Source organism: Alexandromys fortis, unplaced genomic scaffold, assembly GCF_014885135.2.
Source record: "Alexandromys fortis isolate MF-2015 unplaced genomic scaffold, M_Fortis_MF-2015_v1.1 scaffold_39, whole genome shotgun sequence".
NCBI lineage: Eukaryota > Metazoa > Chordata > Mammalia > Rodentia > Cricetidae > Alexandromys > Alexandromys fortis.
In genome coordinates, this window is record NW_026067918.1 from 9,427,994 (window position 1) to 9,443,122 (window position 15,129).

General features: G+C 51.9%; 2 protein-coding genes, 1 long non-coding RNA gene and 2 other non-coding genes across 6 annotated transcripts in view; 3 read left to right on the plus strand and 2 right to left on the minus strand.

The window, feature by feature from the left end:
• Positions 1–475: 475 nt before the first annotated feature.
• Positions 476–5,276, plus strand: LOC126500308 (uncharacterized). Its single transcript, XR_007591304.1, has 5 exons — positions 476–621; positions 1,263–1,457; positions 1,768–1,910; positions 3,596–3,650; positions 5,021–5,276. It is a non-coding gene; the product is annotated as an uncharacterized lncRNA (long non-coding RNA).
• On the plus strand, positions 1,620–1,697 carry LOC126500558 (small nucleolar RNA R38). The gene has a single exon (XR_007591374.1). It is a non-coding gene; the product is annotated as a small nucleolar RNA R38 (small nucleolar RNA).
• LOC126500559 (small nucleolar RNA R38) lies at positions 3,997–4,073 on the plus strand. The gene has a single exon (XR_007591375.1). It is a non-coding gene; the product is annotated as a small nucleolar RNA R38 (small nucleolar RNA).
• An 871-nt stretch (positions 5,277–6,147) lies between the features above and the next one.
• Positions 6,148–15,129, minus strand: part of St6galnac2 (ST6 N-acetylgalactosaminide alpha-2,6-sialyltransferase 2) — a 19,136-nt gene continuing 10,154 nt past the window's right edge. Inside the window, exons 4-9 of one of the 2 annotated variants that reach the window (XM_050140035.1) lie at positions 14,663–14,825; positions 13,891–14,029; positions 11,432–11,535; positions 9,304–9,387; positions 7,984–8,083; positions 6,148–7,138 (exon numbers count right to left, since the gene is read on the minus strand). In XM_050140035.1, the coding sequence (XP_049995992.1) occupies positions 6,971–7,138; positions 7,984–8,083; positions 9,304–9,387; positions 11,432–11,535; positions 13,891–14,029; positions 14,663–14,825 (758 nt within the window). In that variant the 3' untranslated portion in view covers positions 6,148–6,970. The remainder of the gene's footprint in view (positions 7,139–7,983; positions 8,084–9,303; positions 9,388–11,431; positions 11,536–13,890; positions 14,030–14,662; positions 14,826–15,129) is intronic. The other variant, XM_050140036.1, reaches the window with a different exon arrangement.
• On the minus strand, positions 9,385–11,415 carry LOC126500305 (testis-specific serine/proline-rich protein). The gene has a single exon (XM_050140037.1). The coding sequence runs from the start codon at positions 10,264–10,266 to the stop codon at positions 9,388–9,390; it is 879 nt and encodes a 292-aa protein (XP_049995994.1). The 5' UTR covers positions 10,267–11,415; the 3' UTR covers positions 9,385–9,387.

A 15,129-nucleotide genomic window follows, 5' to 3' on the forward strand; every position in this document is an offset into this window, starting at 1 on the left:
GGGACGAGGTCGGCTGTCACTGAAGTCAAGGTCCCAGAAGGATGGGAGCAACTCCCTGGTTCTGGAGGTGCCAGCCTGGAGCTGTTTTCACGAAGTCAAGCTACTCCGTCAGTTTTTATGATTTCCTGCTACTCCGGTCCGGACAGGGTCCCAGGCAGACGGGACCCTACGGCTCGAGCGCCCCCTGCTGCCTGCATCCGCTCTCGTCCCCCGTCTAAAAAGCAGCCGACGAGACCCTGGGACTTCTCCCTGGGCAAAGGCAATCGACGCCTCTCCACCCCAGATAAAATCCTCAGAGCAACTGACCACGAGCCTGAGTTTCCTCATCAGACCAAACTTCCCACCCCAGGAACCTCTGCTGCCCCTGGTGGCGGCCATCATCTTACCCCTTCTCTTCACTCACTCTCAGGAGAGACGACCGACACTCGGCCACGGTCGGTTTAGAACTACATTTCCCAACAGGCCTTTCTCAACATCGCGAGAGTTCCGGCGAGACCGGGGTGGGAAGACTGCGCGCAGCCGCAACCTCGCCCTTTCCGAGGTCCGCCGCCGCGTGTGTGGAAGTTATGGCTGCTTTTGTCTTTCGTTCACTCACTGAAAAGACTAGGGCTCCGGGTGTTGGTAAGCTGTGGAAGCGGGAAAATGAGATTTTTCTCCACATGCCGTCGCCATGCTTGTCTCCTCCAGAGGTGAAGTGGCCGCGATAAGCCCTTCCTCTGCATTGCTATTTAAGGTCTTAGATGGTCTAAGATTCTGTTTTTTTTTTTTTTTTGGTTTTTCGAGACAGGGTTTCTCTGTGGGTTTTGGAGCCTGTCCTGAAACTAGCTCTTGTAGACCAGGCTGGTCTCGAACTCACAGAGATCCGCCTGCCTCTGCCTCCCGAGTGCTGGGATTAAAGGCGTGCGCCACCACCGCCCGGCCGATTCTGTTTATTAAAAAAAAGGTTTTCCAGACTGCGAGAACTGTTGTGTGAAAGAGGGCTGAAGCCCATTTTAGGCTTTGAATTCGCGTCTCTTGGGAGTGCTTCCCAATTTGCCCAGCCCCCTGTGTCTCACGGCCAGCCATGCGCGGAGCATGCGACCCTGCGGGCCCTGGGGTTTCCATTGAGGCGGGGTGGCCTTTAATGCCTGAGCGTGGATGCGTGAATACGTTTGCCCGCCCGTAGTGCCTTGACATCCTCTAATGACTGCAGGTTGTGACTGAGGGGCCCGCAAAATGAAAACCCATAGTTTCCCCTGGCATATTTTTTTCCTTCCTCGAAGGCACTCCTTTGGCACCTGTTGCGACGCTGGGAAGCAAGGCTGCAGACTCCGTCTCAGAATGGCAGGATCCCTAAGCGTAAACGGACCCGTGTGGCCACCGATGAGAAGGTGGAGGTAGATGATGGACATGTGCTTCAGGCGTGCTAATATAAAGTTCAGCTGTGAGAACGCGTGTCGAGCCATGAGTCCATTTCGGTAAGTTTCTACTCGAAGTCCAGAAGAGAGGCTCTGCCAGTGTAAACCGGAACCACCGAGTGTCACCCTCCATATAACATGGGAGACAAGATGGACAGGGATGAAGGGAAGAGACTTGGACCATGAGTTTGGGTTGCCTGGGATTTAGGAGTTTGTTCCTGGTTGAGCCGAGGATGAATTAAAGTTATCCCTGTCTGAGATGACATGTCTTGTGAAGAGTCGTGGTTTACTGAGGCTCAACCTTTTAACGCCTAATTTGAGAATAAACACCTTACGGTTGTCTCTGTTACAATGAAGTCTGTTGTCTCAGTTATCCTTTCAGGTTGGAGTTGGCTCCTGGAGACATTGTCGGGCGCGGCACGTGAGGACCTTCTTGACGCTATGCGTGCTAACAGCTTCTTCATACAATCACAGGGATTGTTGCCTGGAAGGATTGGTCTGTTAGATTAAGAGGTAAGGAGTTTGCAAATACAAAGTTGTCCTCCACTGTGCTGCCACGTAGTGGGGATTCTGCTCAAGATTGTGAAAGCTATTGGCTTTCAGTGGACATCCAATTGATGCTGGGTGACTCCTTCAAGGCACGAGACAGCCAGTATAAGGACTTTTTCTTATTAAATATTAATTTATTATGTATACAATATTCTGCCTATGTGTCTGCCTGCAGACCAGAAGAGGGCATCAAATCTAATTTCAGATGGTTGTGAGTTGCTGGGAATTGAACCTGGGTCCTTTGGAAGAGCAGGCAGTGCTCTTAACTGCTGAGCCATCTCTCCAGCCCCAGTTATAAAGACTTAGGCACCCAACATGTCAATAGAAGTGAGGTTAAGAAACCCCCTAGAAACTGCATTTTATATAGGTTTTTCTGGGCAGGGGATCAAACCTTGTGCGTACTTAAAGATACTTCTTTTGTATGTGCGTGTGCCGTGGCTATGTTTGTCAGTCAGGATGAAGTGTGTTCTCTCCTTCACACACTGAGCCAGAACTGCATTTTAGATGAAAGATTTTGACCTGCCAACTAATGGTGGCACAGAGCCTTGTGTCTTGTGATGCAGAAGTGGTTGTTTCTAAGCTTAGATGTATCTCAGAACCTAAAACGTGTTTCCTGGGTCCACTTCTGCCAGTGGATGCAAATGGTTCTAGAGTGGAGTCAGAACCTTGTGGGAGGTCTGGAGCAGGCGTACAGAAACGGTTCGAACGATTCTGGTCTATTTGAGCCAAGGCCTTATAGCAAGGTTAGAGTGCTGGCTATTTTTAACAAAACTGAAAACCACATGCTTGCTGTCGTACATGTGGATGGGGGAGGAGAAACTGTATGATGTCATTTCTTGGTAGCCTTTGTGATAGATGGTTGTCCAGTGGGTGACCTAAACCATTTTGGGTATTCTAATGATAGGACATGCCAAAGATTCTGGCTCAGCCATCAGACCCCTGCTGCTGGGAGTGACCTTTCCACCCGAAGGTCTTACCTTGTAGCCTGAGTTGGCCTTGAATTTGCTGTGTAGTACAGGCTGGGTTCCAACTCACACTTCTGTCTTTGCTTCCTTAATGTTAGTGATCCTGTCTTTAGGAGGACAGGAGTGGCCAGGGAGATGGTTAGTTGGTTAAAGAGGACCTGGGTTCATTCCCAGCACCCACTTCGAGCAGCCAACTGTATGTAACTCCACTTCTAGGGAATCCCATGCCCTCTTCTGGTCTCTACAAGCACACATGGTACACATGTATATGTAGTCAAAACACATAAAAATATTTAAAAAAAAAAAACCCTTTCTAGCCGGGCGATGATGGCGCATGCCTTTAATTCCAGCACTCGGGAGGCAGAGGCAGGCCGATCTCTGTGAGTTCGAGGCCAGCCTGGTCTACAGAGCTAGTGCCAGGACAGGCTCCAAAGCCACAGAGAAAACCTGTCTCGAAAAACCAAAAAAAAAAAAAAACCTTTCTAAAGGGTTCTCATGCTCAGAGGCTGGCAGTTCTGTGGGAGCTGAGTGCGTGATGATGTAAGTTATCCCTGACTGAAGGTCAAGAGGCCTTTCTGTGTGGAATGTGGTTATCTGAAGCTCAGCTTCCCAGGGACAGGCAGGCTCCGGGCATGGTTTTACAGTGAGTTGCTCTAGAGTTACCATGTGTTTCCTTATCACCAGGTGCAGGCTGAGTCACGGGAGGAGAAGGATGCAGGAAGCTGTAGCCGCCACACAGGTAACCATCTGCACCTGGACTTGAGCCTGGATCAGGATGTGGGGTGGAGTATCAGTGCCTTTGACACCCTACTCTGACGAGGGAGATTTCAATGTGGTTTTCTTTCTTCTCCAGGTTGTGCAGGGTGAGACAGCTTCCTTGTGACTAATGGAGCCCCTCCCCCCCGTAATCTGAGATAGTCTTACTGTATAGTCCCAGCTGGCCTAACACTCAGTAGACCTGATTAACCTCAAACTCACTGAGGAACACCTGCTTCTGCCTTCCAGGTGTTCGGATTGAAAGCGTGCTCTGCCATGTCTTCCTTGTGATTTTATGTTCCCATTTGTTTGTGTTCCAAAAAAAGCCCATAAGCCTATGATGGATGGTTGGTTATCCCTGTCTGAAAACTTCAGCTGAGGGAAAATACTCTATTCTGAGGCTCAGGGGTGTGGCTCTCTGCCTGAAGAAATTCGAGCTTTATAAGGGATCGAGTGGATGCCATAAAGAGCTGTGTGTGCCCTGCTGGGAGCTGGTGTAGTGTGCCAGCCTTCCAGAAACCTGCTGCCTGCTTGCCCTTTAATCCTCTCTGTTGAGTGATGGCTCTGAGGGCACAGCCCCCGAGTTAGCAGAAGTGGGCATGCTGCCAGGGCTCGTTTTGTGCTCATTGTGAAGTGAAAGGGTCCTTGTCACATACTTGTAGAAAATGAATGTGCTCTTTTGAAGGAGACGGGAATGTAAGACTTGTGCCAGCTTGTGACTCTAGAATGCCTAATGACTGCCCTTGCCTCTGCTGCAGCCCTGACATTTAGGAAAGGAGGTGCTGTGACCCTGGCAGCCTCATACAGATTGTACAGATTAGGTCCTGTCTGAATGTCGGGTTGCTTGATGGGCACCAGGGTAACAAGAAACAAGTTGCCGTGGGGCTGGGCGAACTCCACCTCAGTAATTCCTGTTTCTGTGGCCAGTTTGCAGTGCCCTCAGATGGTGTTTTCCTGCGGGAACTGGGAGGTGTGCACAGGCTTTTTGTGCCTGTACGGCCGCATTTTTGTTTCATCACCTAAAGTATTTGCATTTGGGTGAGATTGACTGAGCCCTAGCTGCCCACAGCCTACAGGGAAGCAGGCCTGCTTGGCTTTGCTCCTGGGTGAATTCAAAGGTCATGTCCAGAGGGAGTGAGTTGAGTGTAAACATTCCTGATGCTTCATGGGTTTTTTACCATTACCAGAAATTTCTCCTGTCTCCTAAAACAAATTGATCATTCTGCATTGGAACTTAGGCAGTGCCCGCCTGTGCGCACAGCACACACAGTGCTTGGTAAATGGTAGTGGCAGGAGCTGCAGGCTGATGCACTTGTTCCCAGACTCTAAGTTTCCTTCATGTTTTGTTTTCAGGTTTTTGCCCTCGAGTGTCCTGCTGCTGCTGGCCTTCAGTCTCCCAGCGCATCATCAAAGGGCCTTGGAGTTTGATCTGCAAAAGCAGCCAGCAGAGTCAAGTGACTGCAGTCACCCTGGAAGCCTCTGGCAGCTAGCGAATATTGGAGGCACTTGGAGCGGGGGTGTGGGGGGGTGGCATTTCTCACAGTGGATTTCCTGAGAAGTCGGTGTTGGGCTTTCTAATTTGAAGCACAAATAAACTATAAAATTTAACTCACTAGCATTGTGGATATGAGATTGAGGCTTAGAAAAAAGAGTGTTCTAGAATAACACTTGAACCTAACCGCAGACATCCATTTTCTATTGACCTGTTAAAGTTGACTTTGTACCTAAATCATAGGTTGTCACCTAAAATTACCTAACACTTAATCCAATGATGATGGGTTGAAGGGATGACTAAGAGCACCAACTGTTCCAGAACACCTGGGTTCAATTCCAGTACCTATATGGGGGCTCACAACCATCTGTAACCCTAGTCCCAAGGAATCCTGTATCCTTTTCTGGTCATCATGGTACCCATGCATGCAGGCATGCAAGTGGTGCACAGGCCAGCATGCATGCAAACACCCATTCACATAAATTGGTCTTTAAAGAAATCATTTGATTCGTTCATGAATGTACTGCTACTGTGTCTGCACCATGGATTAAAGGGTGCCAGGGAAATGTGGGTTGCCAGGGCAGTAGGGTTTAGGTAGTACAGTCAGCTGTGAGATCTTGGGACTGAGGGAGTCTGAATAACTGATGTAGGACTGTCTGCTTTGCAGGATTCCTGAGAGTCTGTTTACCCAACATTCTAACTCCTCGGCAGCAAGAGGCTAAAACCCAGGCTGTCTCAGACTCCGCAGTTCGGGGCATCTGCCTCTGCTGGGAATGGAGTTGAACACTACCATTCCCGGCCCTTCTGGGGTTCTTAAAGTTGTTAGGTCATTGGTTTATCCCGTCAGTTTTCCCAAACTGTAGAACCAAATGTCAGTCCTAAGCCTCGGGATGTCTGGCCAGCAATCCTTGGGATACCCACTCCCCACCCCCAACCGTACACATTTCTAGGGGCCCTGTGATATCTTAGTTACGTGAGACTAAATGGCTCAGGAAACAGAAACTGCCTCAGTTGTTTATTGAAGCTGTGATGCAAGGATGAGGGTCCGTCACTCTAGTATCCTGTTGGTGACAAGGAGTGATGGTGATACATCTCCAGTAGGACTCAGGTAGTGACAACTTGTGTGTAGCTGGCCAAGAGTCAGTACCTTCTGTACACTGGTGCTGGATGTGCTTGTGCCTGCGAGCTAGTCCTGGTCCTGAGCTGCACCTCACCACTCCCTCCAAGCCGACACACAGGAAGAGACAGTGGTCATCCGGCACTTGCCCTATTAGCTAGCCTCAAATTACCTTCTGCCTGTGGTTCTGTCCCAAGGCAAAAATGTCGTGTTCTCAGAAAGCTTAAGATGTCCTCACAGGTTGAATGGCTTTGGAATTTGACGTGCCATTGGTTTCAGCTAGGAGTTAGTCTCTGCTTGATACTGGTTTCCAGACAGCCCTGAATGGCTTCTTTAATGTTCCTAGTTGCTCAGGGTCAGGCGCTAGCTTTAAACTATCAGGGTCTTTGCTGGTGAGGATCACTGTCTCATTTTGGGGGGTGAAAACGAACTCTGCAAAGCAGTCTGCCCTCCCCTGGCTAAGCCCAGAAGAGTAGGCTCAAGTCAAGACCGTGTCGTGCATTGAACAGGCTCTGGTGATGTGGCCACGAGTCTTGTCTCAGTACCCTCTGGGGAAGTAGAGGGTCAAGGGTCAAGTAGAGTCTTGTCTCAGTACCCTCTGGGGAAGCAGAGGGTCAAGGGGACTGATGCCTCTTCCAAAGGTTGAAAGGTCAAGAAAAAGTGCTTTCGAAGCAAAGAAATGGGTCCTTCGGGGTCAGCGCTGGTACAGCTGAAGGATGCCAGCGTTGTGTAGGCTCCTCCACAGGGCAGCTTCTAGGGTCAGATCATGGTTTGCGTAGAATATCACTGGTTTCTTTTCTCGCTCGAAATAGTGGTCTGAGTATTGCTGGTAGTTGCTGGTGATGAATCCGTAGGCACTGACCTGGGGAAGGACAGTCACAGTGTGCACTTAGGGAGCTGCAGGGTGCAGCAGCGAAGCAACTGGAGCTAGAGTATGCCTGACCCCCAACCCCCCCCAAGCAGGTCCCCTCAGGAAGATGAGGGAGCAGATGAACAGCTCAGCTTACACACATTCTCACAAGTGAGTCTTAACCCCATCGAACACAGGCTAATTGGTAATTACAAGTGTCCCCATTCAGTGAGTGGCAGAGACGGGTTTGGAACTCAGACATCGTGATCTTGAAGTTCAAGGATGGAGGGGATCTACGGTGACTGCAGTCAGGACACCTGCACTGAAACAGGTAAAATGTACAGAGCCAGGGACTAACGTCCCTCATGCCTTCACGGGATCACAGCTTGAACGCAGGGCCTCATGCTATGCTTGCTTCATCTGCATCCACAGCCATTTGAGAACTGTCACTCAACCTCTGCCCCGCCTTACACGTCAAGTGGCACTCCACCAGGAAGGAACCTTTTACCACAGGGTTTCAGGGGTTCTGCAGGTGCAAGGCTGAGCCTGCTGTCCGTTGCCAGCTCTAGGAAATCCCCATTAAATGATTCCCCCCAGCCAGATTCTGCTTTCAGAAGAGCTGTTTGGCCCACTGCACCCTAAATACCGTGTTGAATAAGAAGAGGGAAGGTGGGCAGGAGGAACAGTGAGGCAAGGCTGGCCCAGACCACACCCTCTGGGATGTCAGGAGGAAGCGGGCTCTCCTGCTCCTGGAGAATCCTGTCTGTGGTCGAGCCCCACTTCAGGGTGGCCAGCCTTGGGAAGGACTAGTGGGCCACAGTGAGCTGACAGTCATGCTCCTGGAGAGGACCACCTACCTGGTCACAGGTGTGCAAGGCCGTCAGCAGCATGAGCGCTCCCGTGGTGGGCATATACATGTCTCTGTAACGTGTGTTCATCAGCTTGGACTTCAGAAACCTGGAAGGACGTCGGAAGCGTTAAGATCCGAGAAGGGGCTAGCGGGAAGAGTTGAGAGTAAAGCCCTTGTCACACTAACTTCAGGTCCCAATCTGGGTTCCCAGCTCCCACGTGAGGCTGGACACAGGAGCACCTATCTGCAATCCCAGCTGTCCTACGGTGAGATGGGAGGCAGGGAAACTCAGAGGTCAGCGGGCCTGGCGAATGTCAAGAAACAGACAAGGAGAGAGCCTCCACGTGCTCCTGCCTGCATGTTCCTCGCCCTGCCCAGCCTTCCCCACAAAGATTTACAAAAACCAACCCCTAAAACTTGAGAAAGATACTCAGGTGTTGAATGAGAATACCACAGCTACATTAGACTTTAGGTTACCCTCTCAAAGAGGCTGGAGACAGTCAGAAACCGGCCCTTCTCCTCCAACAGTGAGGGTCTTAGGATGAAGTTAACACCTCAGAGGGGTGAGAGCCACTCAACTGAGCCAATAGGAACTACGGCTGAGCAGGGAGCTGAGATGCTAGCTCTGGGTTCACTGGTGTGATAGTACCCACAGGTGCTGCCCTCAGACCTGGCTTCCTGTCGAGAGCTTGACCGGGCAGGTCACTCAAGCTCAGAGGGCTTCCGCTGGCCTCCCACCTACTGCTCCGCCCACCTTCTGTGGAGATGGTGGCCTCTGTGCTGTACAGTGGGTTTCTCAACTGTGGGGCGGCTAGCACTGGGCATCGCCGCTGGACCTCTGCCCCGAAGGACGGTCAGCAGATCCCTGGCTTCTGCTTACTCATGTCATGTCCTCCACGACAACCCAAACTATGTCCTGACTGAACCAAATGTCCGACCTAAGGCACCGAGGGAGGGAGAGAAGTGGTATCTGTTTCCCTTGATTCTCTGGATCACTGGCTTTTGGCAGGCTGGGTTTGGAGCTAAAAGTGATGGCTCTAGACTTTTTAGCACCCAACATCTTCTGAGTTTGTGAACGTGGGACTCAATTTCCCATTTCTTGTTTATTCCCTATCTACTCTATCACCATCTCCTACACGGTAGTAAATAAGTCAGTAAAAGAAACCACAGACACATTTAGTGCAGCGATGGGCACATGGCACTCAGTACGGGCGTGCAGTCCAGTGTGTAGTGAATGAAGCCCCGCCAAAGGCACTGTAAATATGAGTAGGGGTGAGAAGGAAAAAGTTGGTCCTCCCATCTCCCAACCCGTCCCCATCCCCCATACCTCTCTGTCAAGTAGCGGATGAAGTCTGGATGCAGGAGCTTGAATTTACTGGCAGAGGTTTCTGGTCCAAAATAGGTGTGAGGCCTAGGTCCCACGATAGAAGTGGACAGAGCGTCCAGAACCATCGTATTGAAGGGAGAGTGAGGGGAGGGTTAACCGCCGGTGGTAGCGGTAGGGCTGGGGCTGGGAGTAGAAGCGGGAGAAGGGGGTGTAGAAGGTGGCCGGTAGCACCGAAGGTACCACGTGTGGCTTCCCCTTCAGCAGGACCTCAGTTGGTGGAGTGTAGGAGAGGGAGGATGGGGGTGTGAACAGGGCCGGAGGTGTAGGGTAGGTGCAGTTCACCTGGGGGAGGTGAGGGGGTGGGGGGAGGAGGGGGAAGTAGAGAGAGTCAGGTGGTGGTGGTGGCTGCGGCCTACTGGATTCCTGGGCCTGGCAAGGAAAGGGACAGGGAAAGCACCGATTTTGCGGAAGAGGTGCTGTAGGGGGCTGGAAATAGGAGGTCTCTTTCATGAAGCGAGGCACATAGGGGGCAATGTAGGAAGGGATGTTGCGGATGGGCCCGATGTAGGAGGCCGAGACCACAGGGCTGTGGGAAGGGGACCTGTTCACGGGCACCGCGGGCGTCAGGGAAGGGTTTCGAGAGAGAGATTTCAATCCAGTCTGGGAGGGAGATTTGGAGGCTGGAGGGGTAGGGGCTTGAGTAGACCCTCGGGACACATGCTGGACATGAGGACTAGGTGACTGGGAGGAAGCCCGGGAGGATGGCTGAGAAGGAGCTGGGGTGGGGTTATGGGAGGTTGGGCGGGAGGAAGTCCCCCGGGTGGGGGAAGGGGAAGGGGCTGAGCCTCCAGAGCTAGGGGGGAGCTGCTGGTTGGTTAAATTATCAGCGTGGGCGTGGTTAGACCGGGACTGGGACGGGGATTGGGTTGGGGATGGATTAGGGGTGTGGGAGGGGGAGCTCATTGGTGTTAAGGAGGCTTAAGTCCACCCGGGGACTCTGAGGCGGTTTCCCCCCAAAGCCCATTCCCAGCGCATCATAGAACCCATCCTCAGTTCTCATGACCTATAGGGAGCAATTGTTACGTAATCATAGGGTGGGGGTGGGGCGCCCAGCAGGGGCTGGCCTGGTTGCTATCATTTTTTTTTTAAAGATGTATTTATTATATATACAGTGTTCTGGCTGCATATATACCTGCAGGCCAGAAGAGGGCACTAGATCTCATTATAGATGGTTGTGAGCCACCATGTGGTTGCTGGAAATTGAACATAGGACCTTTGGAAGAGCAGCCAGTGCTCTTAACCACTGATCCATCTCTCCAGGCTGCTGCTGGTTTCTATCGTTAAACCCATAAAGAAAGTTGCTCTTTGAGAAAGTGGGTCACATGTTCCAAGAGCCATGAGAAGGGTTTGGTCACCTGGCCACGGTAGTGGCATAGGTTCTCAGGCACAAGACAATGAACCTGGTTCAAGTGAGCAGATTCAAGTCAGAGCTCAGACATGGATCATCAAGGTGCTGAGAAGACATGGCACTCTTTGTTCCTACCTCTCTGGACCCAGCCTGGGGACCTAGTGTTCTTGGCTCCTGGGCAGAGCCCTGGGGAGGATGCCTGCCTGCTCTTTGTTTCCAGAGCAGTGTGCTCAGTGGGCCAGAGCTACCAACTGAGACAGCAGCCCAGAGCTGAGGGGCCAGGCCTGTTCACCTTTAGACCACCTCTGATCCAGCAGGGAAGCCAGTAGGGCTACCTGGACCCTGGATCACCTGAAAGAATCTGAGCCCTGCCAAATCTGCCTTCAGCTTTAATGCCAACACTTGAGGTGGCCAAGCAATACCTCTCCATCCACTGGACAGAGTTCTGTGAGCCTTGTGGCCTGCCCCACCCGAGGGTCCTCAGAAGAGGGCACCCACTGTCAGCCAGAGCACAACCCTCAATGATAAGTTATGCTGAATAACTAGGGACTATTGAATATTGTGGAGATTTTTCTCTTTGCACAGCTTCCCCTAGCATAGCCGGGGCTAAAGAGTCATCAGCCAGCTTCTCTCTCCAACCATGAATCCTGCGAGCAAGGGGGGGTGCTCACGGTCCTCCTCACCCCACGGGACAGGCCCACACATCAGTCAGTCGCTCACCTGTCCCCTTTATCGGGTCCTTCTGGGACAGGCACACCCAGAATGGCAGATCTCAGCATCAGGTATTCACGGATGCTCGAGGGGATGAAGATGTAGCGCAGGTCCTGTCGGGGTACCAGACAAGGCCACCTTCAGCTCCAGAGAAAAACAGTCCTCTGCCTCACCTTGCTACCTGAGCTTGTGAGCATTTCCTTGCTAGGCTGTATTCCCACTCTGAGGGACCTGGATGTTTTATTGTCGGCTCACAGAACCTTTGATGTCCCTCTCCATAAGAGGTGAAGCAAGGTTGCCGTTCCCGTGAGGACTGGCTAGACTTTGTGACTATTGTGTATCATCTTCTCTCTGTTTTGTTCTTTTGGAGACAGGATCTCAAAATCCCTATGCAGTCCAGGAAGTCCTGATCCTTTTGTCTCCTGACCCTTCTGACCCTCCTGCCAGACTCTAAAAGTAGAAAACAGAGGTCTAGAGAGATGACTCAGCAGTTGAGAGCACTTGCTCTTCTTCCGGAAAACCTGGGCTCGGTTCCCAGCATCCACATGGTGGTTCATAACAGGCCACAACTCCAGCTCCAGGGGACCCGACGCCCTCTTCTGGCCTCTGTGAGCACCAAGCATGTGCGTGGCCCACAGACATAGGTGCTGGCCACATACACATAAGATCCTAAAGACAGTCATGAAAGGGGCTTTGCGTCCTTGCTCTCTCTGGATGCTCAATCTGGGGGAAGTTAGCGATCATGTCATGAGGGCTCTTGGGGGATGGATCTTCAGAAGGGCCCAGGTGACATAAACCTGCAATATGTCCGTCTTGACTCTAGCCCTACTCCTGCCTTCAGATGGAAGTAGTCCACAGCCTAAGAGAACCTGGGCTGGAACTGCTTGCTAAGCCACTCCCAAATTCCCGAAACACTGGCTTGATGAGATGATGAAGGATCATCATTTAAGGGTGTGTGACAGACCCTACAAAAGTCCAGTGGGCACACTGTGTTCTCTCACCAACTGATCGCTCCTGCGGTGGGGACTCAGCAGTAGACAATATGCCTAGGACACTCCTGAATGTCCCCATCAGAGGCAGAAGCTTGGAGGAACACGGCCCATCCCCTCCTAGGCCTATAGCGCCCCTTACCCGAGAGCCTTGCACGTGGCACCCAGAGAGCTCAAGGCAGAAAGCATGGCATTACAGCAAGTAAGTGTGGCAGGAAGAGCCAGGGAGAGGGCTCCAAGGCTGGCTCGGACACTAGCTGTGACAGGCCATAAGCCTCTTTGAACTTCCGCTTCCTACACAGGGCTCTGATGAGAGTCCAAGAGGCCACACACATCGTTCTACGGTCGGCAGTGTGGGGAAATGGAAATATCTCCACGGGGCCCTGGATCTGGACAGTTCTAGCCCAATGCTTTTGGACACATTCCCAAACCGCTGCAGTTTCCCCTGCTAGAGACAAAGGTTCACTGTATAGACCTGGCTGACCTGGAGCTCGCTATGTAGACCAGACTGGCCTCAAAAATCATACAGATTGCTGGGCGATGGTGGCACACACCTTTAATCCCAGCACTCGGGAGGCAGAGGCAGGCAGATCTCTGTGAGTTCGAGACCAGCCTGGTCTACAGAGCTAGTTCCAGGACAGGCTCCAAAGCAGCAGAGAAACCCTGTCTCGAAAAACCAAAAAAAAAAAAAAAAAAACATACAGATCTGCCTGCCCTTGCTCCCACGTCTCCCAGGTGCCAGGACTGCATGTGTGCACCGTCATGTGCACACCGCCATGTGTGCACCGCCATGTGTGCACCGCCATACCTGGCAACTGTCAGTATCACTTAACTCTGCCATGTGAAGACAGGTATGATGGTCCCACAGGGAGCAACCGTGACACTCTGGGGACACAGGACGTACCCAATAAATGCCGTTGCACTGTGCAAAGATAAGGGAACTCTGGGGTGGGCAGTCTAGGTTTGAACCTTGGGCCTTCTGCTGGCTTGCTGCCTGGAAGGGCTCTGGTCTTCAGACTCTTCCCCAGTGAAGTGGGGTTCACAAGGCGTCCCATCTGCATCCAGGAAATATTAGTTCTCCCCCTTCCATGCTCAAGAGGCAGCTCTGAGCCATTGGAAAGAATGGGGGAATCTCCAGCAGACTTGCCTTTATTTAGCTCTAATGTCCGCCTCATGGGGCCGAGTTCTTTTTGCTTTGTTGTTTGAGACAGGGTCTCTCTCTCTCTCTCTCTCTCTCTCTCTCTCTCTCTCTCTCTCTCTCTCTCTCTCTCTCTCTGTAAGCCCTGGCTATCTAGGAACTCACAGAGATCTGCCTGCCTCTGTCTAGGGAATGCTGGGATTAAAGGTGTGACCAAGACCTTAACACCATCTCTCCATCCATGGGACAGGGAGTCTGCATCCCAGGACCCAGCCCACACGAGTCCCTAAGAAGACAATGCCCACTGCCAGCCACCATGTATCACCCATTGCTGGCCTCACCTGCCCTTGTGGCACGGAGGTGAAGCCCAGGCTGGAGTAGGAGATGAGGGAATTCTTCATGGTGTTCACGGTAAAGCCATAGAAGGAGGTTTTGGTGCCCACGTCACGCTCAAAGCCTTTGATCACCGCTCCGTTGAGTCTAGCCCCAGCAGAAGGCCATCAGCGTCTTTGCGGCTTCTCCATGTTGTCTGGTTTACTTCCCTCTCCATGGCACTGCCTCACCTGTGCCCATCCCTCTACTGCACCACTCCTGCCCATGAGAATACCTGGCTTGGGGGTCTAGCCTATCCTCACTTCTAGGGTCCTCAAGAGATGCTCTCTGAATGGGTAAAGCTGGCCGTGGGGACCCTTCCTCCCAGGTTCCTTCACACTGGGCCCCTGTGCTCTGTCTTCGGGGTTGGTTGATCCTTGGTCTAGACCAGTGGTTCTCAACCTTCCTAATGCTGTGACCCTTTAATACAGTTCCTCATGTTGTGGTGACCCCCAACCATAAACATTATTTTTGTTGCTACTTCATCACCGTAATTTTGCTACTGTTATGAATCGTAATGTAAATATGTATGTGTTTTCCAATGGTGTTAGGTGACCCCTGTGAAAGGGTCATTTGACCCCCACCATGTGACCATGACCCACAGATTGAGAACTGTTGGTTCTAACTGCTGAGCTGCCTTAGGCTGGCAACTGCCTTGGCTTTGGCCTCGGGGTAGATGTTCCCTCAGGACTAGCAAAACAAGAGCTTTCCACCCAACTGCCTGGCCCCTGCCCTCATTACCTGAACACATAGTCATGGGCATCGATTTTCTGACCCTGACGGGATCCGTTCAGAATGCCTCCGTTACCCACCACGGCACACCGGATACAGCTTAGCGGTTTGGAAGGACCGAACAGCTCAGCACTCTCAGGGTTCTTGAGAAGGCGTAGGGTAGACATGATAGCTATGGGTGAAGACAAGGGGAACCATGAGCAGCGAATATGGCCAGGCTTTCCCCAGATGGTCTGGCTTGAGGCTTATGTTATGGAGACTCAGGAATTACAGAGGATGGGGGTAGAAGAGGAGACAGTGTGTGTGGAGGGGATGGAGAAAAGGATAGGGGGGTTTGGGTGGCCTGAATATCTAGTTCTCTAAGACTATACACACCAAGAAGAAGAAGAAGAAGAAGAAGAAGAAGAAGAAGAAGAAGAAGAGGAGGAGGAGGAGGAGGAGGAGGAGGAGGAGGAGGAGGAGGAGGAGGAGGAGGA

Bases quoted from the DNA above. Each gene is read 5' to 3' on its own strand.
- LOC126500305 (XM_050140037.1), bottom strand. From the start codon at position 10,266: ATGAGCTCCCCCTCCCACACCCCTAATCCATCCCCAACCCAATCCCCG.